Source organism: Phoxinus phoxinus (assembly GCF_949152265.1).
Source record: "Phoxinus phoxinus genome assembly, chromosome: 13".
NCBI classification, from domain to species: domain Eukaryota; kingdom Metazoa; phylum Chordata; class Actinopteri; order Cypriniformes; family Leuciscidae; genus Phoxinus; species Phoxinus phoxinus.
Window position 1 is genome coordinate 1,991,062 of NC_136888.1, and position 20,447 is coordinate 2,011,508.

At 45.3% G+C, this 20,447-nt stretch overlaps 1 protein-coding gene across 1 annotated transcript; it reads right to left on the reverse strand.

Annotated features, from left to right (window-relative positions):
* Window positions 1-488: 488 nt before the first annotated feature.
* LOC307009356 (E3 ubiquitin-protein ligase TRIM35-like) lies at window positions 489-20,242 on the reverse strand. The gene is made up of 6 exons (XM_079633038.1): window positions 19,657-20,242; window positions 11,048-11,143; window positions 10,601-10,831; window positions 10,501-10,523; window positions 10,306-10,424; window positions 489-1,320 (listed from the first exon to the last, which is right to left on the reverse strand). The coding sequence occupies exons 1-6, from the start codon at window positions 20,056-20,058 to the stop codon at window positions 848-850; spliced, it is 1,344 nt and encodes a 447-aa protein (XP_079489164.1). The 5' UTR covers window positions 20,059-20,242; the 3' UTR covers window positions 489-847.
* Between the last annotated feature and the right edge of the window lie 205 nt (window positions 20,243-20,447).

Below are 20,447 nucleotides of genomic sequence, written 5' to 3' on the forward strand. Positions count from 1 at the left end.
TTAACGAGATTTGGCTATAAAGTACCTACTCTTTTAGCGCTCGTTAAGTAAGTACTTATTGAAATTAAGTACCTACTCATTGAGTATGCGGTTTCGGACGCAGCCAGTTAGTATATATATATGAGGATGATTAGGAGGCCATGATGGACAGAGGCCACTGAGCAAATTTGGCCAGGATGTCGGGGTTACACCCCTACTCTTTCGAAAGACATTCTGGGATTTTCTGTGACCACAGAGAGTCAGGACCTCGGTTTAACGTCTCATCCGAAGGACGGCGCTCTTTGACAGTATAGTGTCCCCGTCACTACACTGGGGTGTTAGGACCCACACAGACCACAGGGTGAGCACCCACTGCTGGCCTCACTAACACCTCTACCAGCAGCAACCTGGTTTTCCCAGGAGTCTCCCATCCAAGTACTAACCAGGCTCAGCCCTGCTTAGCTTCAGTGGGCAACCAGTCTTGGGCTACAGGGTGATATGGCTGCTGTTATCACAAATAAACAATCGACTCCAAGCACAACAAGACAATATGATTACAAAAGCTTTAACACATTTTTATTTTAACACATCATATTTGAATATAGTGTGAGGATGTCAATTTTTCAAGGCTGGACATAAATTTTGGCCACTACTGTGTGTGCATACTAAAACTTTACATTTAAAACAACATGAGAGTGTTGCTGTAGTGCTGGATATCAGTCATGTGATCACCGCGGCCCAATCACAGCCACCGTACTGATACTCAGATCAACAGCACTCTTACTCATGAGATGTGGATTCAATATTGGGAACATGATGAAAGCAGGAAGATCCAGATCTACAGGAGTGACGTTTACTGACTATTGACCTATAAGATCCTCAGAGAGTCAGAACAATAGAAGAATGGAAAGAGTGTGTGATTGAAGGTGGTTGTGAATGTGTGTAGATGTGTGTGAGTTACAGGATCAGAGAACGACACCGTTCCTCTGTCATAGTCCAGATTCACTCTCACACGATCAAGCTTCTGTTTAACAGGAAAACCAGAACCTGCAGTCCATCCGTACGTCACTCTCCAGACATCAGTGTTGAAGAAAACAAGTCCCTTCCTCTGGATTGATGCTGTAGTTACTCCAAGACTCCAGTATTTACTCTCTTTAACCTCCACATCCCAGCAGTGTGTTCCTGAGTTAAAACCCTCTGAACCCAGAACACAGGGATACCCATCAAATCTCTCTGGATTATCGGGAGGAGGTTGTTTGTTCCCGCTGTTTCTCACACTGGTCAGATCATCAGACAGCACAAGACATGGATTCGCAGTGTTTGGATCCAGAATCACAGGAGCTGATGAGACACAATCAACAGAGGCTTTTATTCTGATCTTCATATGATGATCAACAGTGAACCCAACACAGATTATTATGAATTATGACACTCGTCCTGTCGATCACACACACTTTCCTCTGATCACTGTCAGCGCTGTTATTAGTTCCACACTCGTTTTTATCATCAGCGTTTAACTACATCAACTACAAACTTTAAATATGGGATTCAGACATTTGTGTCGATAAAGAGAAACTGATACTTTGGGAAATTTAAATAACAATAAATCAATGAGTGTCAGTGTCAGATCGCCATGAGCTGTCTGTGTATCGGTTTAAAACAGTTTTTCTTACGGTCTGTTGTGTTTGACTAACTAATTATGTTAGATTTAAGGATGGGGCCGATCCGATCCAGTATCGGTATCGGGGCCGATACCAGCGTAATTCACGTATCGGATTTTCCCGATCCAACCTGCGGAGATATCCGATATCCATGAGCCATGTCTGCACTTTAACGTTGTCTGCTGAAATAACTCCAAAAGTGATTCCCACCGGCGAGTCTGCTAGCTGGCTGCAAACTGTGGAATGGATTTCCTGAACGGAGGCGCGGCTCAATGAGACACAGAGTTATGAGACATGTCCCCGCTCAGGAAAGCCATTCCGCAGTTTGCAGCCAGCTAGAGCAGGATAGCATAGAGCAGCATCGTGGCGAGCCAACATGTCCGCTGTGTGGAAATACTTCACACTGGAAACACCGCAGAGTGCAATGTTTGCAAAGCCGTAATGCATAGAGGCGGAAGCTCCCTCGCATCACTCACTGATGCCCGCGAATTAGTTAAAATCTCCGGAATCTAGAGCGAGCGCGCCCGCGAGACAGAGACTGTGCTCCAAACCGCGTAGCGCGTGCACGGCAGAGAGGGAGAGAGAGCAAGAGACCGCGCGCACCTCATGAAGCGCATGTAATATCTTTTTTATTGTGTGTGTGTGTGTGTGTGTGTGTGTGTGTGTGTGTGTGTGTGTGTGTACGTACAATATGTTTACAGTTATTGCACTTTTCTTATTTATTTTCAAATATTTTACATTTTAAAAACATGATTTGTTCATTCTACAAGAGCCAGTGTTCTTGATTTGTGCTGTTCAGATGTACACTGTTTTATTGATAGTGTGTGTGTTAGATGTTTACACTTGCACTTTTCGTAGGCCTATATTTTCAAGACTTATGATGAAGTTATGAAATGTAGTTATGAAATGTAATAAATATTGACATGACAATCAATTTGAAATCCTTAGTTGCATAATTGTTTTCAGAATGGGATTTTTCCTGTTAACAAGATTTCCTGTTTTTCTGACCTTATACATACTTCAAGTTGCCTTTTGGGACATACATGCGTACATATCATACTTGCCTGTTGAGAGGAGTTTATTTCAGCATCATAAAATCAACAAGAATGATAATAATAAAATTAAAGCAAACACAGCTCTGGTATCGGAATAGTATCGGTATCGGCCGATATCCAAATTCGGGTATCGGGATCGGATCGGAAGTGAAAAAATGTGGATCGGTGCATCCCTAGTTAGATTGATTATTATTATTATTCTGAGACTGAATTTTCTAATTGTAATTCCTCCTAACAACCTCCAAACTTGGATCAGACCTTCAGACTGTTCTGACTCCGGCTTTATCTTTTATAATTGATCCGACTTACAGTTTTTCTAAAAACGATCAAAACTCAGAAAAATCTCATTGACTGTCTTTGACAGAATCTTCAAATGAGCCAAAACTGTTCAAACTCCAATAAAAAAACATAATATGTTTGCATATATTGAGGAAACATGCTAAGTTCACATACTTGTTTCTCTGAAAAACGTCTCAGGTTACGACTGTAACCTATGTTCCCTGAGAACAGGGAATGAGACACTGCGTCGATGATGCTAAGGGGAGCGCCTCAGGCGTGGCAGGTGTCTGAAATCACAAGCAAATCACGATTTGATTGTGATTTCAGAAAAAAATGTTCATAAGCTTGAATGATTAACGTGGACCTGGAAGTATAAAAGGGCGCCTTTCAAACATGACAAACACTTTATTGTCTGAAGGGACTGTTTAGTAGGTAGGCCCCGAGACATGGCGAGAAGACGCAGTGTCTCGTTCGCTGTTCTCAGGGAACATAGGTTACAGTCGTAACCTGAGACGTTCCCTTTCGAAAGGGAACTCGCACTGCGTCGATGATGCTAAGGGGAACAATATACCCACGCCGCAAAGCTAAGAGTGCATGCCCATTGGCAGTGACAACTGTCAGAACTAGCAGAATTCAACTGAAATGCCAGAACCACCCACCCTCAGGTCACATTGGGCTGTCAGTGACAGCATTTGCCTACGGTCATAGCCCAAGCTTTACACTGCACAGGAAAACCTCCATAAACTCTGTTTAATGAAAATGCCTACCTGGGCCTGCTCAAGGGCCTAAGACCACAACTTCAAATTAGAAAGGGGTCCCTTCTAGAGAAAGTGGCTTGGGAACCCGAAGGAATCCCAGCCAATCCCTATTCAGGGGAACATAATCACCCGAAATGCCACCAGGGGGGCCTGACCTGGTGTCACTTACATTGGACACTACAGTCTGGCCAGCTTCCTGTCTGTCCGAAGACAGAGCCTCTGGACACTTGCCTTTAGGCAAGGCATCCAACCAGAGGGACTGCGAAGCTGACAGTAAACCACTCGGCCCGGATCTCAGAGACGGGGTATCTCAGAGAGTATGACTCAGCATAGTGCTTACAACCCTTGCCATCGAGGGGAGTTTATCTACTCAATCCACGGGTCTACCTAGCGTTTGTGTTTCAAAATACTTAGGAAGCCTGAAAAGGCCTAAGGACTGATCTAAGCCTGAAAAGGCCTAAGGACTGATCTAACTGGGAGGTTTCGCAAGATGCCTACGACCGTCTGACCAGACTCAGGAGGCTGAGTACTCATAGTGACCCTCAGTGAGGAGGGCACAAGGCCTGCTTGGTAGGCAAACCAGGCTGTAGGCTAGATAGAGGTTCCAGTAGGGAACCAGTAGCAGAAAGTGAAAACTTTAAGTCGTGCTAGGGTGCAAGCTCATCTTCAGAAGCTGCCTGCTAAGGCCAGCTGAACTGATAGCAAAGCTACCTGATAACCAGAAAATTGGCTACCTAGCCCTCAGGGAGGCCTGGTGAGGCCTAGTGCCTGGTAGTCGGTCAGGCTAGCTGTCCAGTTGTTTAAATAATGAGCTTTCATGGTGGCCTTATTTCAAGGTCAACCGCCTGACAGTGGTCTTAATAGCTGGCAAAAATTACTCACGCTGTTGGGGGTTTGCCTACTGGGGAAGCCTGAAATGGCCAACCATACAGTGGCAAATCTTATTTGGCCGATCATAATCGGGGCTAGCCTCAGAGAGGCCCACTGAAGCCAACTGTCTGATTGGCCAGTGAGAATTAACAGCCGAGCACCCCATGTTGGGTTACTCAGGGTCAGGCAGGCCTGCTAAGGACACCGCCTTACCAACAACACTGCTGGCTGTGTACCCCGACACTCGAAACCCACTTCAAGGATTGAGAGGCCTAGTAGGCCTGAGAGCCAGTGCTGTCAGCCAATTTACCCATACTGCTGGGGACTCGCCGTCAGGGAGGCTTAGTAGGGCCTACTAGCTGATAGCCAGTCTATTCTGCTACAGACATCCACCTTTGGGAACCATACTACACCAACACAAATATTGAGGCCACCCACAGGAGGCCTAATAAGGCTAGCTACCTGGTCGCTGCTATAATGTATGTCCAACAACGTTAGGACTCCCTTCCAAAGAGGCCTGTTTAAGGCCTACTACCCATCAGTGAGTCTACTGCCCGAACCACTAAGGCCAACCACCTGAGGTAAGCTGGCCTACAGTGCCCTCTTGGGGGCTTCCCAGTCAAGGAGGCCTGCTGAGGCCTACTACCTAACAGTGTGGCCTTCGTTGCCAGATAAGCGGTCTACACAGAGCCAAAAGTATCCTGGTACCTAATCACATTGCCCATGGCAGTGTACTTAGCAAAAGCGCAACACCCTTTAAGCAAGGAGAGTACAACATACGCCACCCTGCCTTAATGGAGGCCCCAGATTCAGGGGCCTACCATCTATACCAGGGGTGCCCAATCCTGCTCCTGGCGATCGACTGTCCTGCACAGTTCATCTCCAACCCTAATCAAACACACCTGCCTTTAATTTTCAAGTGATCCTGACGTGCTCTGAAGACCTTAATTGGTCGCTTCAGGTGTGTTTGATTAGGGTTGGAGATGAACTGTGCAGGATTGGGCACCCCTGATCTATACGCATGGGCGTCAGCTCATGGCAATGCTCTGGCTTCAAGGGAGAGTATTTCGTAGACCAAGACGAAGTAAAGGTAGAAATTTGACCTGAGCCATAGTGTTGTGAGGTGAAATGATACAGAGTGGAGTACTTGAAACTACCCTGTGTCAACAGGGGAGTATTTTCCGCGTGCCCCTGAGAGTTCAACAGGGTGCGGGCCTGCCAGTGGCTCTAGAGGTTGAATTTTTCACTAGGAGAGTGGTACTTGTTTGTAAGTCAACCACCTTCAACCCAACGCTTGAGCAGAGGCTCAGCGAGCTAAGTGGAGTCTACTCTGGCGTCCCAAATCCATATGCCAGCTCTGCATGGCGGGGTCGGACAAACCAGAAACAATCTCTTCGCAGAGCGAAAGATGGCCTGACACTGACCAAAAAGACCCATTGCACTGGGAAGGCTTTATTGAAGGCCTAGGTCTTTATCAATAAAACCTCTACACCAACCTGCATTACTCTTATTGCCCCAGAATGTAGAAAGGGGTGGGCCTTGACCTAACGACTCCCATGGGAGGAGGCTATCATATAGGGATGCTAAAAAATCTACATTCACAAAGTGAACGGCCAGAGGTAGAAATGCTTTAGCAGAACACCTCCACTATCCCTAGCATAGCCTAGGCCAGCTACAGAGGCAGCCCTGGTGAGGGCCAGCCTGTAAGCATAGATCTACCCGAGGGTTCGGAGTCTTTATTCTTTTTCATACAAGAGGCTGCAGAACCACTCAGCCTACTGAAAACCCAAATAGAGCTCAAGGGGCGATGTACTCAGGACCAAAAAATGTCAGACGGTCCTGTGGGCCAGACATAAGATCTATCTGAAGCTCCAGCGTCAGTCTATACTATAGAGACCAGCTACTCTACCCTGAGGTGACTAATAGATCGAGGGCTAACACAGATGTATAAAAAAAAAACAAGCGGTAGCATAAACATTCCCATTTTTATTTCTAGAATGACGTTATGCCACTTAACTCTCCACTGATAACATATTTTATATGAATGAGCGGCAGCCTCAAAATATCTGAAACCAGCGAATCGAGGAGAAAGCCCTTCCCTTTCTCCCCGATGTCGGCCAGGTTTAACCACAGATGTCTCTCCGTGACCACCATCGACCGGCCGATCACGGTAGCAGTTTGCTTAGTGGCCCAGAGAGCGAGATCAGTGGTGCGGCGCAGCTCAGCAACCGACTCAGGGAACATCCCTGCAGGGGCGTAGCATCAAATGTTGGGCCCCAGTCACAGAACCAATAGTTAGGGAAAGTTAGGCATTTCTTTGGCCAATCTGCAAAAAAAAATTCTTACCAATAGCTTTTTTTACCATGTGTTCCTATAGGTGTTTAGTAACACCTCCCAATTTATCCACGGCCAAATCCTCGGGGAAACGCCTGGAGAGGCAAAGTTGGGGTGCCCAGAGGGCCAGGGTACCAACAAAAAAAAAAAAAAATTGAGATGTCTAACTATTGGTTTTTAGGGGTGCTGAATCTATCCCAGCCATTAGTTTTGAGTGAAAATGACTCCAAATCCATACAAAATCCATAAAAATATTAAAAACAATTACAAAACAAAACTTCCTAAATCAGTTTAAAATTTACCAAACCTCATCCAACTCCCCTGCATCTCCCTCACTCCTGTTATCATCTGGCTGGTTGATGTTCTGGCAAGAGTTACCATGACAGTTCCCACAAACAGAAATACACTTGACTCCTTGTTGCACCTGAGAGTGTCACAGTCCTCAGCACAGTTGCAGCTGAAAAACTTCAGAAGGTAGTCCGGTGCAATGGGATCTGTTGTAGGGACTGGTGCATAACCTTGTTCTCCTTGTTTCCATCCATACTCAAGGACATCCAGTTATGGACTTTGTCAAGTCAAGTCACCTTTATTTATATAACGCTTTTTACAATACAGATTGCATCAAAGCAGCTTCACAGTGATAATATGAAAATAATACAACAAAGTTTGCTTCTAGAAGAACATTGCGTCATCGTCCACCTTAAGTAAGGTAGATCAATAATATTGTTGAATAGTAAATGTCCCCAACTAAGCAAGCCAACAGCCAAGGCAACAGTGGCAAAGAACCAAAACTCCATCAGTGACAGAATGGAGAAAAAAGCCTTGGGAGAACCCAGGCTCAGTCGGGAGCCAGTTCTCCTCTGGCCAATCAGCGAACAGTGTATGATTATGATTCAGGCAGCATTACAGGTCAGTTATGACACAAACTAGTGAGCAAAGTCAGATTGGATCAGAACATTTATCCAGTTCTATCTGGTTGGAGGTCGGAGTCATCACGTCGGTATGTAGACGGGTTTGTTGAGGATCAGTGCTGATGGCTGTCGTGTCGATGAGGCCTTCACAAGGGCTGATGAGGGATGCTTTGTGGATGGGCCCAGGCGCAGGTCCATCATCTGATCTGGATACGGCCCGGATCCAGCTGACTTCAGTGAACAGGAGAGAGACTAGTTGACTAGTGTAGCAGACTTTATAGCAGTAGCCTATCTCTGGTCTGGAGATATGCCCGCAGAGAGTGCTGTGCTGCAGCTCCTGTAGTCGGAGGCAGTTTCTCAGGCTTGATTTTTTTGTTGGTACCCAGGCCCTCTGGGCACCCCAACTTTGATTGCCTCTCCAGGCGTTTCCCCGAGGATTTGGCCGTGGATAAATTGGGAGGTGTTACTAGACACCTATAGGAACACATGGTAAAAAAAAGCTATTGGTAAGAATTTTTTTTTCAGATTGGCCAAAGAAATGCCTAACTTTCCCTAACTACAAGAGATGGGCCCCTTACAACACCCAAGACTGCTTTATTTTCACTATTATTCAAAACTTTTCACAAGGTTAAATTCAGAGCACCAATATCAATAACATAGCTAGAAATGTTAAAACAGACTAATTTGAACTATTTAACTATTTAATTTATTATAAATTCTCCGCAGGGTGGCTGGGCGATCCTTTAGAGATAGGGTGATAAGCTCGTTCACTCAGGAGGAGCTCAGAGTAGAGCCACTGCTCCTCCACATCGAGAGGGGTCAGCTGAGGTGGCTCGGGCATCGGCTCTGGATGCCTCCTGGATGCCTTCCCTGGAGGGACTATGTCTCCCGGCTGGCCTGGGAATGCCTCGGTGTCCCCCCGGAAGAGCTGGAGGAAGTGTCTAGGGAGAGGGAAGTCTGGGCATCTCTGCTTAGACTGCTGCCCCCGCGACCCGGCCCCGGATAAGCGGAAGAAGATGGATGGATGGATGGATGGATGGATGGATGGACGCCTGCAGCACCGCCATGGTGTTTTATTGTTTTATTTGGATCCCCATTAGCTCCCACTATGGTGGTCGCTAGTTTTCCTGGGGTCCACGTGTGCAGTGTACAGTGTGCAGGGCAGCACCGGCCTGATCCGCTGCCGTATATGCTCTGCCATTCAAACGAGATGTTGCTTTGAGCAGTTTGGATGGCAGGGATGGAGCTCTCAGTGTCAATGCTCGCCCAAACGTGAGATAGTTTGCGAACGTCTCGTCAGTGGGCGGCATCGACACATACCCATGTTCACCCATCCCCTCAACATCAGCAAAACTAGCCTGCTGATGTTGATGGATACAGGCCGAATATGGGTTTTTCCATGCCCTCTCGATCTCCGTATGATCAGGAAGGAATGGAAGGCTCACCTGAGCTGGTGGCTTATGGCCGGGGAGAAACCAATCGTCAAGCCTTCCGCAAGCGACCTCTCCACTCTTGCGCTGCCAAGGCAACCGCAGTCTGGGACCCGAACCACGAGGTCCAGATGCTGAGTCCTCTTTGCTCGAGAAGAGGGCCAGACGGGAGCGGAGCGTTCTTAATTTAAAACGCTCACAGTTTGCCCAGGCAGCTCCCTCGAGAACTGCCTGTACGTGCTCTTCACCCAAACAAAAAACGCACAGCTCCTGTGTGTCACTCTGCGCAAGATATCTTGGATATGGGTCTGCACACTTCTGGAAGCTTTGCTTCTCTGTGCATTTCATTTTCTCTTACCGTAATTTTTCTTGCGCTTTACAGACAGAACAGTCCCTGAAGACGAAAAGATGTTTGTCATGTTTGCAAGGTGCCCTTTTATACTTCCAGGTCGCACGTTAATCATTCACGCTAATGATTTATGGGCTGTCGCCGGTCAATATGATTGCTGTGATTTGATTGTGATTTCAGATACCTGTCACGCCTGAAGCGTTCCCCTTAGCGTAATTTAGCGTGCCTTTCGAAAAGGGAACACTTCTACAGCCAATTATTTTACTTTGAAATGTGCGTTTCCAGGCTGGAATGTTTCTTTTTGTTTTGGTCTGTCATATTGCATAAACTTTTAATTTTCATTGTCCATTGCGCTCGTTCCTATTGCGTGTTCTGAAACTGGCAACCCGTGTGAGCGCCGTCGAGTCTGAGGAGGAGGGAGCGGGACAAACAACGATCTCTTTTGATATTTTTGCAGTACCTATTTCAACCGCTAGTTCTCATTCTGCACCTTTAAAGAGACAGAATCCCATTAGACTCAATTACACCGCCATTATATCTAATATTTCTAATCTATCTATCTATCTATCTATCTATCTATCTATCTATCTATCTATCTATCTATCTATCTATCTATCTATCCATCTGTCTCTCCACCCATCCATCTTTTCCAGCTAAGATCTCCTGCAGTCAGACTCACTGTTGTGGACGATGTCCTGCATCTTCTTCCAGACTCTGAACGGCAGGTTGCCCAAGTATCGTGGCACATGAATCAAAGCTCCAGAAGCCATCTGTGGATCCGACTGTGAGCTCTGGACTCTGGAAGAACATTCAGAAGTCAGAACTGCAGTGGCTTTGATTCAGAACCAGAGAGACCTTCAGAACCAGAACCAACCTTTCCATTGAGACTGGAAACTCCTGCAGAACAAACACACCATTTATCATCAAGAACTCAATCAATCAACCAATGATCAACCAATGATGTGAAACCAGACCTTCAGAAAGCAGACGTCATTGGCTTTCATCATCTCCTCCATGTCTTTGATTGTGTGTGAAAGAGCTGAGATGTGTGTGTTCATCTCCTCCAGCTTCTCCTTCATCATCTTCTTCTTCTGCTCCTCTTCCTCCCTCAGTGCAGTGACTGTAGCTTCTTCTTCATCTCTGAGAAACTGATGAAGCTTCTCAAACTGCTGTTTAATCTGACGCTCTGTGTGCTCAGCTTGAGTCTGAAATCACATCACATTCACTTCAATCTCAATCGACACACATCAAAACTCCACATCATTCATATCAGAGATAAACACAGATACCCGACATAGAACGGATCCAGAAGCAGATTAATGCTCGTCATTTACAGAAATTATCAACTGGAATCCATTATATTAAATCATAACTGTATACAGTGATGCTATACATGACTTTTGATTCTCTTGTTTCCTCACCTTGATGTGTTGAACTGTTTTCTCAAACTCTCCTTTAATTATTTCATTGCGTTTAAGTTTATTCTGTAAGGACTTCAGTGCTGTATTGAGCTCCTCCTAGAATTGAACAAAAAAACATAAAACACAAATTACAGTGAAGAGAAGAAGAGAAGACAATACAGTGATGTAATCATATAAAAGAGTGAAAAAGTATATGCCCTCATCCTGATTTCTTCAATCTTTGTGCACATCTCATATTAAATTGATTCAGAAATTAAAACATAAAACAAAGACAACCTGAGTAAACACAAAGTACAGTTTGTAACAGAAAATGTTAGTTATTGAAGCAAAAAGTTATCCATTACCAACAAGGCCTGGGTGAAAATGTATTTGCCCCTGTAGATACTAATTCCTCAAATCTATGAAATGTATTTTTCGGGGACTGTAGGGTTTAAATATAGGTAGGTGAATGCTCATCCACTACGGGGCTCCGGTAAGAAGCGTGACAGGAGACAGGGAACTGTTAAAGTCTTTATGGATTTGAATGTTATCACGCATTGGCATCATCCAGCTGTACTGAGTTTTCTATTATATGTACAAAGTATTGAATGTGGTCTTTATTCAATCACGCACATTAACACTTGAGGAAATGGCGGAGCAAACGGCTGGTGAAAGTGAAAGTACACACAATAGTGGGATAGCGGAATCTAACGTTACCCAGCAGCGTACACAGTAAACGGTTTCATAATAAAAGTCCTTCTCGTATACTCTTATATAGAGACAATTTAGAACAGCTGCCCCCAGCATAGCTAAAATGTGTAAAGATAAACTACCTAGTCCTTCGAGTCAGAGTCACCTCCACCCGGAAGTGATGGAAGTCTGACAAGTTTGGCCCCAGGTCGTAGATATAAGCGGTCACTGACCTTGATTTGAACTGGCCGAATGTGTCCATCATCACTGGTAATCAACTTGACAACCCTACCAGTTGGCCATTGAGCTCTGGGAAGCTGTGGATCCATAGTCATTACCACCATGTCTTCAGTTAAATCCTGGTTTTCTCGCTGCCACTTCTGGTGATTCTGGAGGCTTGGGAGGTAATGTTGAATGTAGTATGACCAGAAGTGATCCACAATGGTCTGAGAATGACGCCAGCGGCGTTTGGATACAGGTTCGGGAGTGTAGATCACCTGGGGAAGTGAGGCATCTCACCGCCTCATAAGCAGCATGTTAGGGGTAACCGGGTCTAAGTCTGCAACATCGGATGAGACGTTTCCCAGTGGCTTGCTGTTGAGTATGCCCTCTACTTCAATCAGTACTGTATGTAGTACTTCCTCTTGAACCAACTGGCTCCCAATAACTACACACAGGGCAGACTTTACTGATCTAATCTCCCTTTCTCATGCCCCGCCAAAGTGTGGTGCTGGTGGGAGGATTCATTTTGCAGTTTAGGTTCCATTACTTTGAAGGCTTCCCTTAGCTCGGTCTCAGCTCGTTAGGAAATTGGTCCCCTGATCCGTGAGGATTTCGGATGGGGTGCCTCTGCGGGCTATAAAGCATCTTAAGTGCAAGCAAAAATGCATCTGTATCAATGCTGTTGAGGAGGTCAAGGTGAATGCATCTGGTCGTCAAGAACTTGAAGATGACTCCCCATCGCTTTTCAGTGCAACGTCCAATCTTCACAATGAAGGGCCCAAAAGCAGTCAACTCCAGTTGAGAAAAAAGGCTGATACAGTCACAGACGAGTTAAAGGTAAGTCAGCCATGATTGGCATGGTACACTTGGCTCTCCACTTTTGGCACTCCACACATTCTCTCTGATATTGCCTTACTGCTTGTCTGCCTCTCAGGATCCAGTAGTGGCGACGGAGTTCAGTGAAAAACCCTGTCAGGTCCTGGGTGGAGAAGGCGTTCATCAAAGTGCTTTATGAGAAGTTTAGTCACCTTATGGTGTGGGTGTAAAACCACTGGGTGGACCTCCGTTTGACTTAAAGGGGGTGGTTGATTATGATTTCACTTTTCTAACTTTAGTTAGTGTGTAATGTTGCTGTTTGAGCATAAACAACATCTGCAAAGTTACAATGCTCAAAGTTCAAAGCAAAGGGAGATATTTGCTTTTAAAGAAATTGCTTTTTAAGGACTACAACAAACGGCTAATAGGGACTACACAACATTCATCCTGGGTTAGTGACATCACCAATAGCAGCTCATTTGCATTTAAAGGAACAGACACAAAATGGTGCCTTTTTTCTCATCCTCAATAAATGACAATTTTAACATGCTATATAAAAATATCTGTGGGGTATTTTGAGCTAAAACTTCACATACACACTCTGGGGACACCAAAGACTTATTTACCATCTTGTGAAAAGGGCATTATACCACCCCTTTAAGCCATCCAGTTTCCGCACTCTTCCTCCCACACGGATCAGTCCTAGTGTGCAATCCAACTCTGCTGCAAATGTGTTCAGATGGCTGGATGCAGGCACAGGTTTCACTGCCTTCAAGGCCTTAAGTTCCTCTGAGAAGGTCTCCTCCTGACATGGACTCAATATGAGTGTTTCCGCACTCCGGTAATCAGGGTGTTGCATGCTCATGTCTTGGGTGAACGCCCCGTGAAGAAACTGGTAGGCAGCATCAATCAAGTCTTTCCAGGAAGTGTACTGGGATGCATCAGGAAAAAACAACCAAAGACAAAATCACAAAAGACAACTTTTTTTCGTCTCTGATATGTCATCTTGGGCCTCTATCAAGGGTGTGACTGGCCAGTGATCTGGTGGTTCATGAAGGAATTTTGGACCCTGACTCCATCTGCTTGGGTACGCCAGCTCTGTAAGTGTCTTCCCTCTAGTAATATCACCCACCGGGTTATTGGGGGAATCCGCTTACCTCCATGAGTGAAGCTCTGTCAACTCTTGGATTTCTGCCACTCTTGTCCCAACAAAAACTTTATACCTACAAGACTAGGAGTGTATCCAAGTCAGGACAGTAGTAGAGTCAATCCATAATGTCACTTCCTCTATGGGGATAGTCAGTTCCTGGCTGAGGAAATTGGCGAGCTGGGCACTGGTAAGAGCTGCGCAGAGTTTGAGACGTGGGATTGATAGCTGTCGTCTGGGGGCTACCCTAGAGCAAGCCATGACAGAGGAGGCATGAATCTCTCCATGCTGCTCAACAAGGAGGTAAGCAACTGATCCATAGGCCACCTCTGATGCATCACCAAACACATGCAAGGTAAATTTTGATGTCTCCACATCAAAGTTGGAAGGGATGTAGCATCTGTTATTTTCCACCATCTCGCATATTTTCCACTTCTCTAGCAAGTCTGTGGGAAGGTTCGGATCATCCCAATTCCTTGGTTTGGCCCAAATCTTCTGGATAAGAATCTTGGCCCGTGTGGTAAAGGGAATGATAAACCCTAGGGGGTCATATTGCGACGCCAATACCTTGTAAATGTGTCTCATTGTTGGAAGGTGCTCTACTATGGCACGATGATGGTAGCCCAGTTGATCCTCTAGACAGCGTCACATCAAACCCAGAGCTGGTTCCAAAGGATCTAAATTATACTGTTGCAACCACAGTTCAATGCTCTCTGAACAAGCCATTGATGGTAAATGCTGAACGACTGAAGGTACATTAGAAGCCCACTGTCTTATTTCAAAGCCATCTGAGGCTAGAAGAGGTCTCATCTTTTCGATCAGTTGCTTAGCTTCCATAGCAATGGGAAGACTTTGTAGACAATTGTCTACGTAAAAGCTTCGCTCTATAGACTGCAATACTTCTTCATTTCCGAACTGCTGGCTGCGAACATGTGTCTGTAGAGCAAAGGTAGCGCAGCAGGGACTGCAGGTCATCCCAAAAGGCAAGACTTGGCACTCGTAGACGTCAGGCGGATCCTCCCTACGCATGTTCCTCCAAATAAACCTCAGCAGGGGTTTTTCTTTGGGTAGGAGTCTCTCCTGGCGAAACATGCCGCGTATATCACCATGAATGGCAACTGGATACTGCCGAAACCGAAAGAGAACTCCCATCAATGAGGGACCAAGGCTGGGACCAGTAAGCAGCTGCTGATCAAGAGAGATACCCAGATGCATGAAGGAGCAGTTAAAAACCAGCCGGTCTTTGCCATTGTGGTGTACAAGGTGGTGTGGTATGAACCATGACTCCTCATTGGGCTGCAGATTCTCTGGTGGTACCTTTACAACATACCCTGAATCGAGGAGTTTCTGTATTTCAGCTTCATACACCTGAGCTTTCTCTGTGTCTTTGAAATGCTTCTCAGTGTTCCTGAGGGGGGACAAGACTGACTCCTTGGTTCCTCTCAAAGGTGGGCCATCCCGTGCACGAAGAAGTGGAGTAGCGCAACGCCAGATGCCATTAACTTCTACACGTTGTGATCTGGTCTTCAGCATAGTCACAGCCGCTTGATCCTGTTTTAATCATGTTACCAGCTTTTCACTGCGGTATGGGAGGACATCCAGTTGCCACAGGTGCTCAACATGTTGATAAACAGGATCTCGAATTGGAGTAAGGGAAGTGAATAAGCATTGTGATGACGGTACCTGATGTGGGAGAAGTCCATCTGGTCTCTGGAGAACCCAACCGAGCTGTGTGCGTAAAGCTGCCGGTCCACCAGCTGATCCTAGTCTGATGGGCTCCTTAGCTGTTATCAGGTTTGGGTAGTCAGACCCAATTAGGAGAAGGGGCTGCACCTTATCAAAGAATGGAAGATGAATTCCTCTGAGGTGGTAATAGCATCGCTGAAGCCTCTTAATGGGATAAGTTTGCTCAGTTAACCTAAGGAGAGGAGCAGTAAACACATTTGTGAGGCTGTACTTCTCATTTGGACTTAACTGTGTGGAAAGCAGCAGATCAATTGACTGTCCCTTCAAATCTGTGACATCATGTCGGATGTTGCGAAGCGCCATAATCTCTTCCCTACCCTCAAGTCCTAGCTGCTAAACTGCTGCTGAAAGAACAATACTCTGTTGGGCCCCAACATCCAGGATAGCATATGTTGGTACAGACCTCTTGCTTTTCCTCAGCAGTACTGGGACAACTTTCAGGTAAACATGTCCTGTGGAGCTAAGGGAAGTCAGATAAGTAACACAAGGTTAGGACCCTCTTTGGCGATGGAATGCAGGACACTGAGGTGTATATTGCCACATTCTCTACAAGGTTTCTTTAGCGTGCATTCCTCACATTTATGACTTGTATGACCCCATTTCCAACATCTCTTGCCGTCCTTTATCCACTTGAGAATCTGTTCAGGTGAGCGCTCAGTGAGTTCACTGCACTGCGACAAGTAGTGCTCTTAACTTTTACAGAACAGGCACAGATGTTTCAGTTTCTTGACTATTTGCTGACCATGTGCAGGCTCTGGATGGACATAATGTACTGTACTGACCTCTTTGGGTTGGTCGAGTTTGGGGCTTCAGAATGGGTTGACGTTCTCTACGTGGGACTTAAACTCTCTCCGTCTGGTAGCGCTGTACCATTTTAGATGACAGATGCTGAGCCTCTGCCTTCACTTTCAACTAGTCAGCGAGGTCATGGAGGTCATACGGGTTCAGGCTGTCAGTACTCAGTCGGCCTCGTAACTGGAGGTGCTCAATGAAACTATCTCTGTAGTGCTTGGGTAGCTTACTGAGTAGTCTGTCGACATGCCCCGTGCAAGTGAGTTCTCGTCCTTGTGGCCCCTCAAGTGACATCAACATGCCTACTGACAAGTCAACATTGAGTGAAAAACTGAGGGAAAGCCTTTGCATCCCCAGCTCTAATATCAGGCGAATTCAACAGGGATGCAATTTCCCTTTGTGCCAGCTGATGAGGTTGGCCATACTGCCGTTGCAATGCTGTCATAGCTGCTGCATAGGGCGCAGGATGATGTCGGCATGCTTGGGCTATTAGCCAGAACTAACCGTTCCATCACCTGTATTTATAATGTTCAGTAAGCTCAGTGTGAGGATTGAGGAGATTATCCAAAGCCATCTTCAGATCCGTAAACTCTCTCTCAATATCATTCACAAGTTTTGGTAATTTTGGGATTGGAAATGGCTGGAGTGGAAGTGCTGCAGGTATTGGCTTATAAACAGGAGTTGGAGGTGGTGGCGGGTACATCGCTGGAGAGTAATGCCAGGTCTGTTCTGGAATATTTGTAGAAGGCTGAGTGACATAATACCCTGGGAACGATGATGGAGGTCGATTAGGGTCTGGCATGGTGAATGATTGGCAAGGCACAGCAGTCTGTAACTGATAGACAGGTGGCACACAAGTTGTGTAGGCTGTTGTAACTAGAGGCAGCTTCACCGATGTAACAGTACATGGCAATGATGAGGTAAGATAATTTGAAGGATGAAAATCAGGTGTGCTGGATAACGTTTGATGATGCAGCGTTACATGTGGTGCAGGTAAATGTGAGACACCAAAGTATGACGGAGTCGTACCATATGTGGCATTAGTTGTAGTTTGTGTCATGCGCCATGGGGCTAACTCTTGATAAATGTCTCTGTTGGCCACAGCAGCTGGGAATGACTGGCTTGCATACAGGATTGGGATAGATAGCGCTGCAGTAGCTTTCAGTCTGACCACTGACATAGCTCTAGCCTGTTCTTCATCTCGAAGTGAAGGTGAAACAGAATGCGGATTGACTGTGATATTCTCTTTGGGCTACCAGTGAACTATAATGACTATAGGATCTCTCAGCATCTAGCTGTCTAGCAAAAACACCAGATCCACTATCAACGCTATAGGATCATAAACTGCAGCAGAGGCTTTATTTTTTAAGGCGTCTAAGGTTGTATGGTGTGAGCAGTCAGATCATGATGATCTTCTACCATACAAACTTGGAGAGTGTCATTAGATATGGAATTGGTGCATGGTTTGGCAACTTAACTGTTAAGCTGAAAAACAAGCTTGCCAACATGCACAAAACAGCCATGAAAATTATAGGGAGGAGAGACTATGAGCCTATACAGAGCCTGTATGATCAGGCAATTATGAAACAGGCTATGAAAATTAAATCAGACCCTCAACATCCACTCTTCCCTGAATATAAAACCCTGCCATCAGGAAGAAGACTCCGTGTACCATAATGTAAAACTAATCGCCTAAAATTATCATTTGTGCCAGCCTCCATTAAGCTGCTGAACGATGTGAAATACAATAAATGTAAAATAAATATGTGAGCACTTCAGCACTTTACTTACGATCCCGGTGCAATAGGGCAACGTGCAATACACATACTAGCACCTTAGCTTATGCACTTTATAAAAATTTCAGTGCAATGGAGTAATGTGCAACAACCATACTAGCACTTTAGCACTTGCATTTTAATCCATGGAATTGTGTTGTCAACCATTTCCTTTGTGTGTTTTGTGATTTGTGATGTCTTTTGTGATGTTTTTTTTATGAAGCAACTCTGCACTGTGCCCAAGCAGAATGCTTGTCCCTTGGGGACAATAAAGTTAACCTAAACCTAAACGCTGCCCATATGACATGTAGCTGGACCTGCTCCATACTGCACCAGAGATAACTCACTCACGGGAAGCTGATCCACAGTCAGGACTGGTTCGGCCTGCCCACTGAGGTTTAGCTGTGCTGTTGGGTGATACATTCTTGGCTGGTGGTATGAACTGTCGTACAGCTCATGGTCTGGTATGAGATATTTAGTTAATGTAATGTCATAAGCTTGGAGACGTGTTGAGAGCTGACGTGCTCTGGCCTGTGGTGAAACAGGATGTGTTGTATCAGGAGAGTAATGTTGACTCTGTTGCTCCATATTACCATAATGAGTGTAGCACTCCGGCTCGAAGGACCAAATGTTGGGGACTGTAGGATTTATATATAGGTAGGTGAATGCTCATCCACGCCGATATTTACACGCCGGAATTAGCAAGTGGATAAACTGAACGCTTCTCTAGCGTGGAAACGGACCATCTACAGGACAAGCTGGATTCCACCATATCTTTATGTACACGATATTAATATTTTACATTGTAATCCTTTTAATTCTAATATTTGGCATGTTTGTGTGATGCTGCGCTCTGTGTAATAAACAAAGTGTGTGTGTGTGTGTGTGTGTGTGTGTGTGTGTGTGTGGTAAGCAGAGTGTACGCGCGTTGTGAACACGCCTATAGGCTCATATTACTAACACGCTCTTTAAATAACAAAATAAATACTGCCATTGACTTTAGACCAGGTTTCAGTTGGTCAATGGTTTAGTCTATTTCAGTTCCTCAAAATAGCAACAGCTCCTGAACACACACCTCGTTCTCAGACCAGCAGCCCATGGGCGAACAGATGGGCGCAAATGCATTTGCTATTTAAACAACGTGGTGCAGGAAGTGAAAATGAAAACTGTGTCAGCTGAAACTAGCAAAACACACTTGAGTCGCGCCTAGCGCTGCATTGCTCCGGATGTATGATAGGGCCCTCTCTGTCTGTGTGTGTGTGTGTGTGTGTGTGTGTGTGTGTGTGTGTGTGTGTGTGTGTGTGTGTGTGTGTGTGTGTGTGTGTGTATGTGGTGTGTGGTGGGGTGTGTGTGTCTGTGTTAGTGAGTGTGTGAGTGTTCACTACTCTCTTCATGTCACTTTCAGTTTTATTTAAATGTAAAACAAGAGATATTTGTCTTACCTTATATGATGAAACCACTTCACTGATGGGTCTGAATGTATGATTGTCATGCTGTCGTGAAGTAAAGCACACTAAACACACAGGCTGTTTGTCCTCCAGACAGAAGAGTTTGAGTTTCTCACTGTGTAAACTGCAGATCTCCTCAGATCCTGATGAACGCGTCTCATTTCTCTCCGTCAGGAACGACTCGCACAAGTTTTTTAACGCCAGATTAACTGGAGGATTTTCTTTTGAGGATCTTCTCCTGCAGACAGGACACTCCTGAGTTTTCTTGGTTCTCCAGAACTGTTGAAGACACTCTTTACACACACTGTGACTACATGATAAAACAACAGGAGCCTTGAAGATATCACAGCACACGGGACAAGAAAGCTCTTCTGCAGAAACATTTAGTGAAGCCATTTTCACTGTTTGAGCTCCAGTAATATAAACTTTACTGTCACTTTCTGAACGATGGTTTTAAGAATGAATCCCCTTGAGAATCACAACGATCTGCTGTCTGTTCAGAAACAAATGTCTCAAAATCCTTCTTTGAAGTGTTTGTCGAGAGAGAAGAGAGTCAGCATGAAAGAAAGACTCTTCCTGGTTAGTGTTGTAAGAGGGGGGAGTTTATGATCACATTTGGTTCAATGAGCAACATCAAGGTTTCTTCAGGTTAAATTTTAACTTCCATTTTCCAAAACTTCCATTAAAACTTTCTCGGGCCAATGATGATGATGAAGTGTTACAAAATGGTTTAAATAACAAAAGGATTAACAAATCTCAGATAAGTCATTGGATACTTGAACAAA

Coding starts and splice junctions, on each gene's coding strand:
- LOC307009356 (XM_079633038.1), bottom strand. CDS start 20,058: ATGGCTTCACTAAATGTTTCTGCAGAAGAGCTTTCTTGTCCCGTGTGC. Junction 11,144..19,656: donor AAGTGGTTTCATCATATAAG/GTAAGACAAATA, acceptor GTTCAATTCTAG/GAGGAGCTCAATACAGCACT. Junction 1,321..10,305: donor GCAGGACATCGTCCACAACA/GTGAGTCTGACT, acceptor GTGTCTCATCAG/CTCCTGTGATTCTGGATCCA.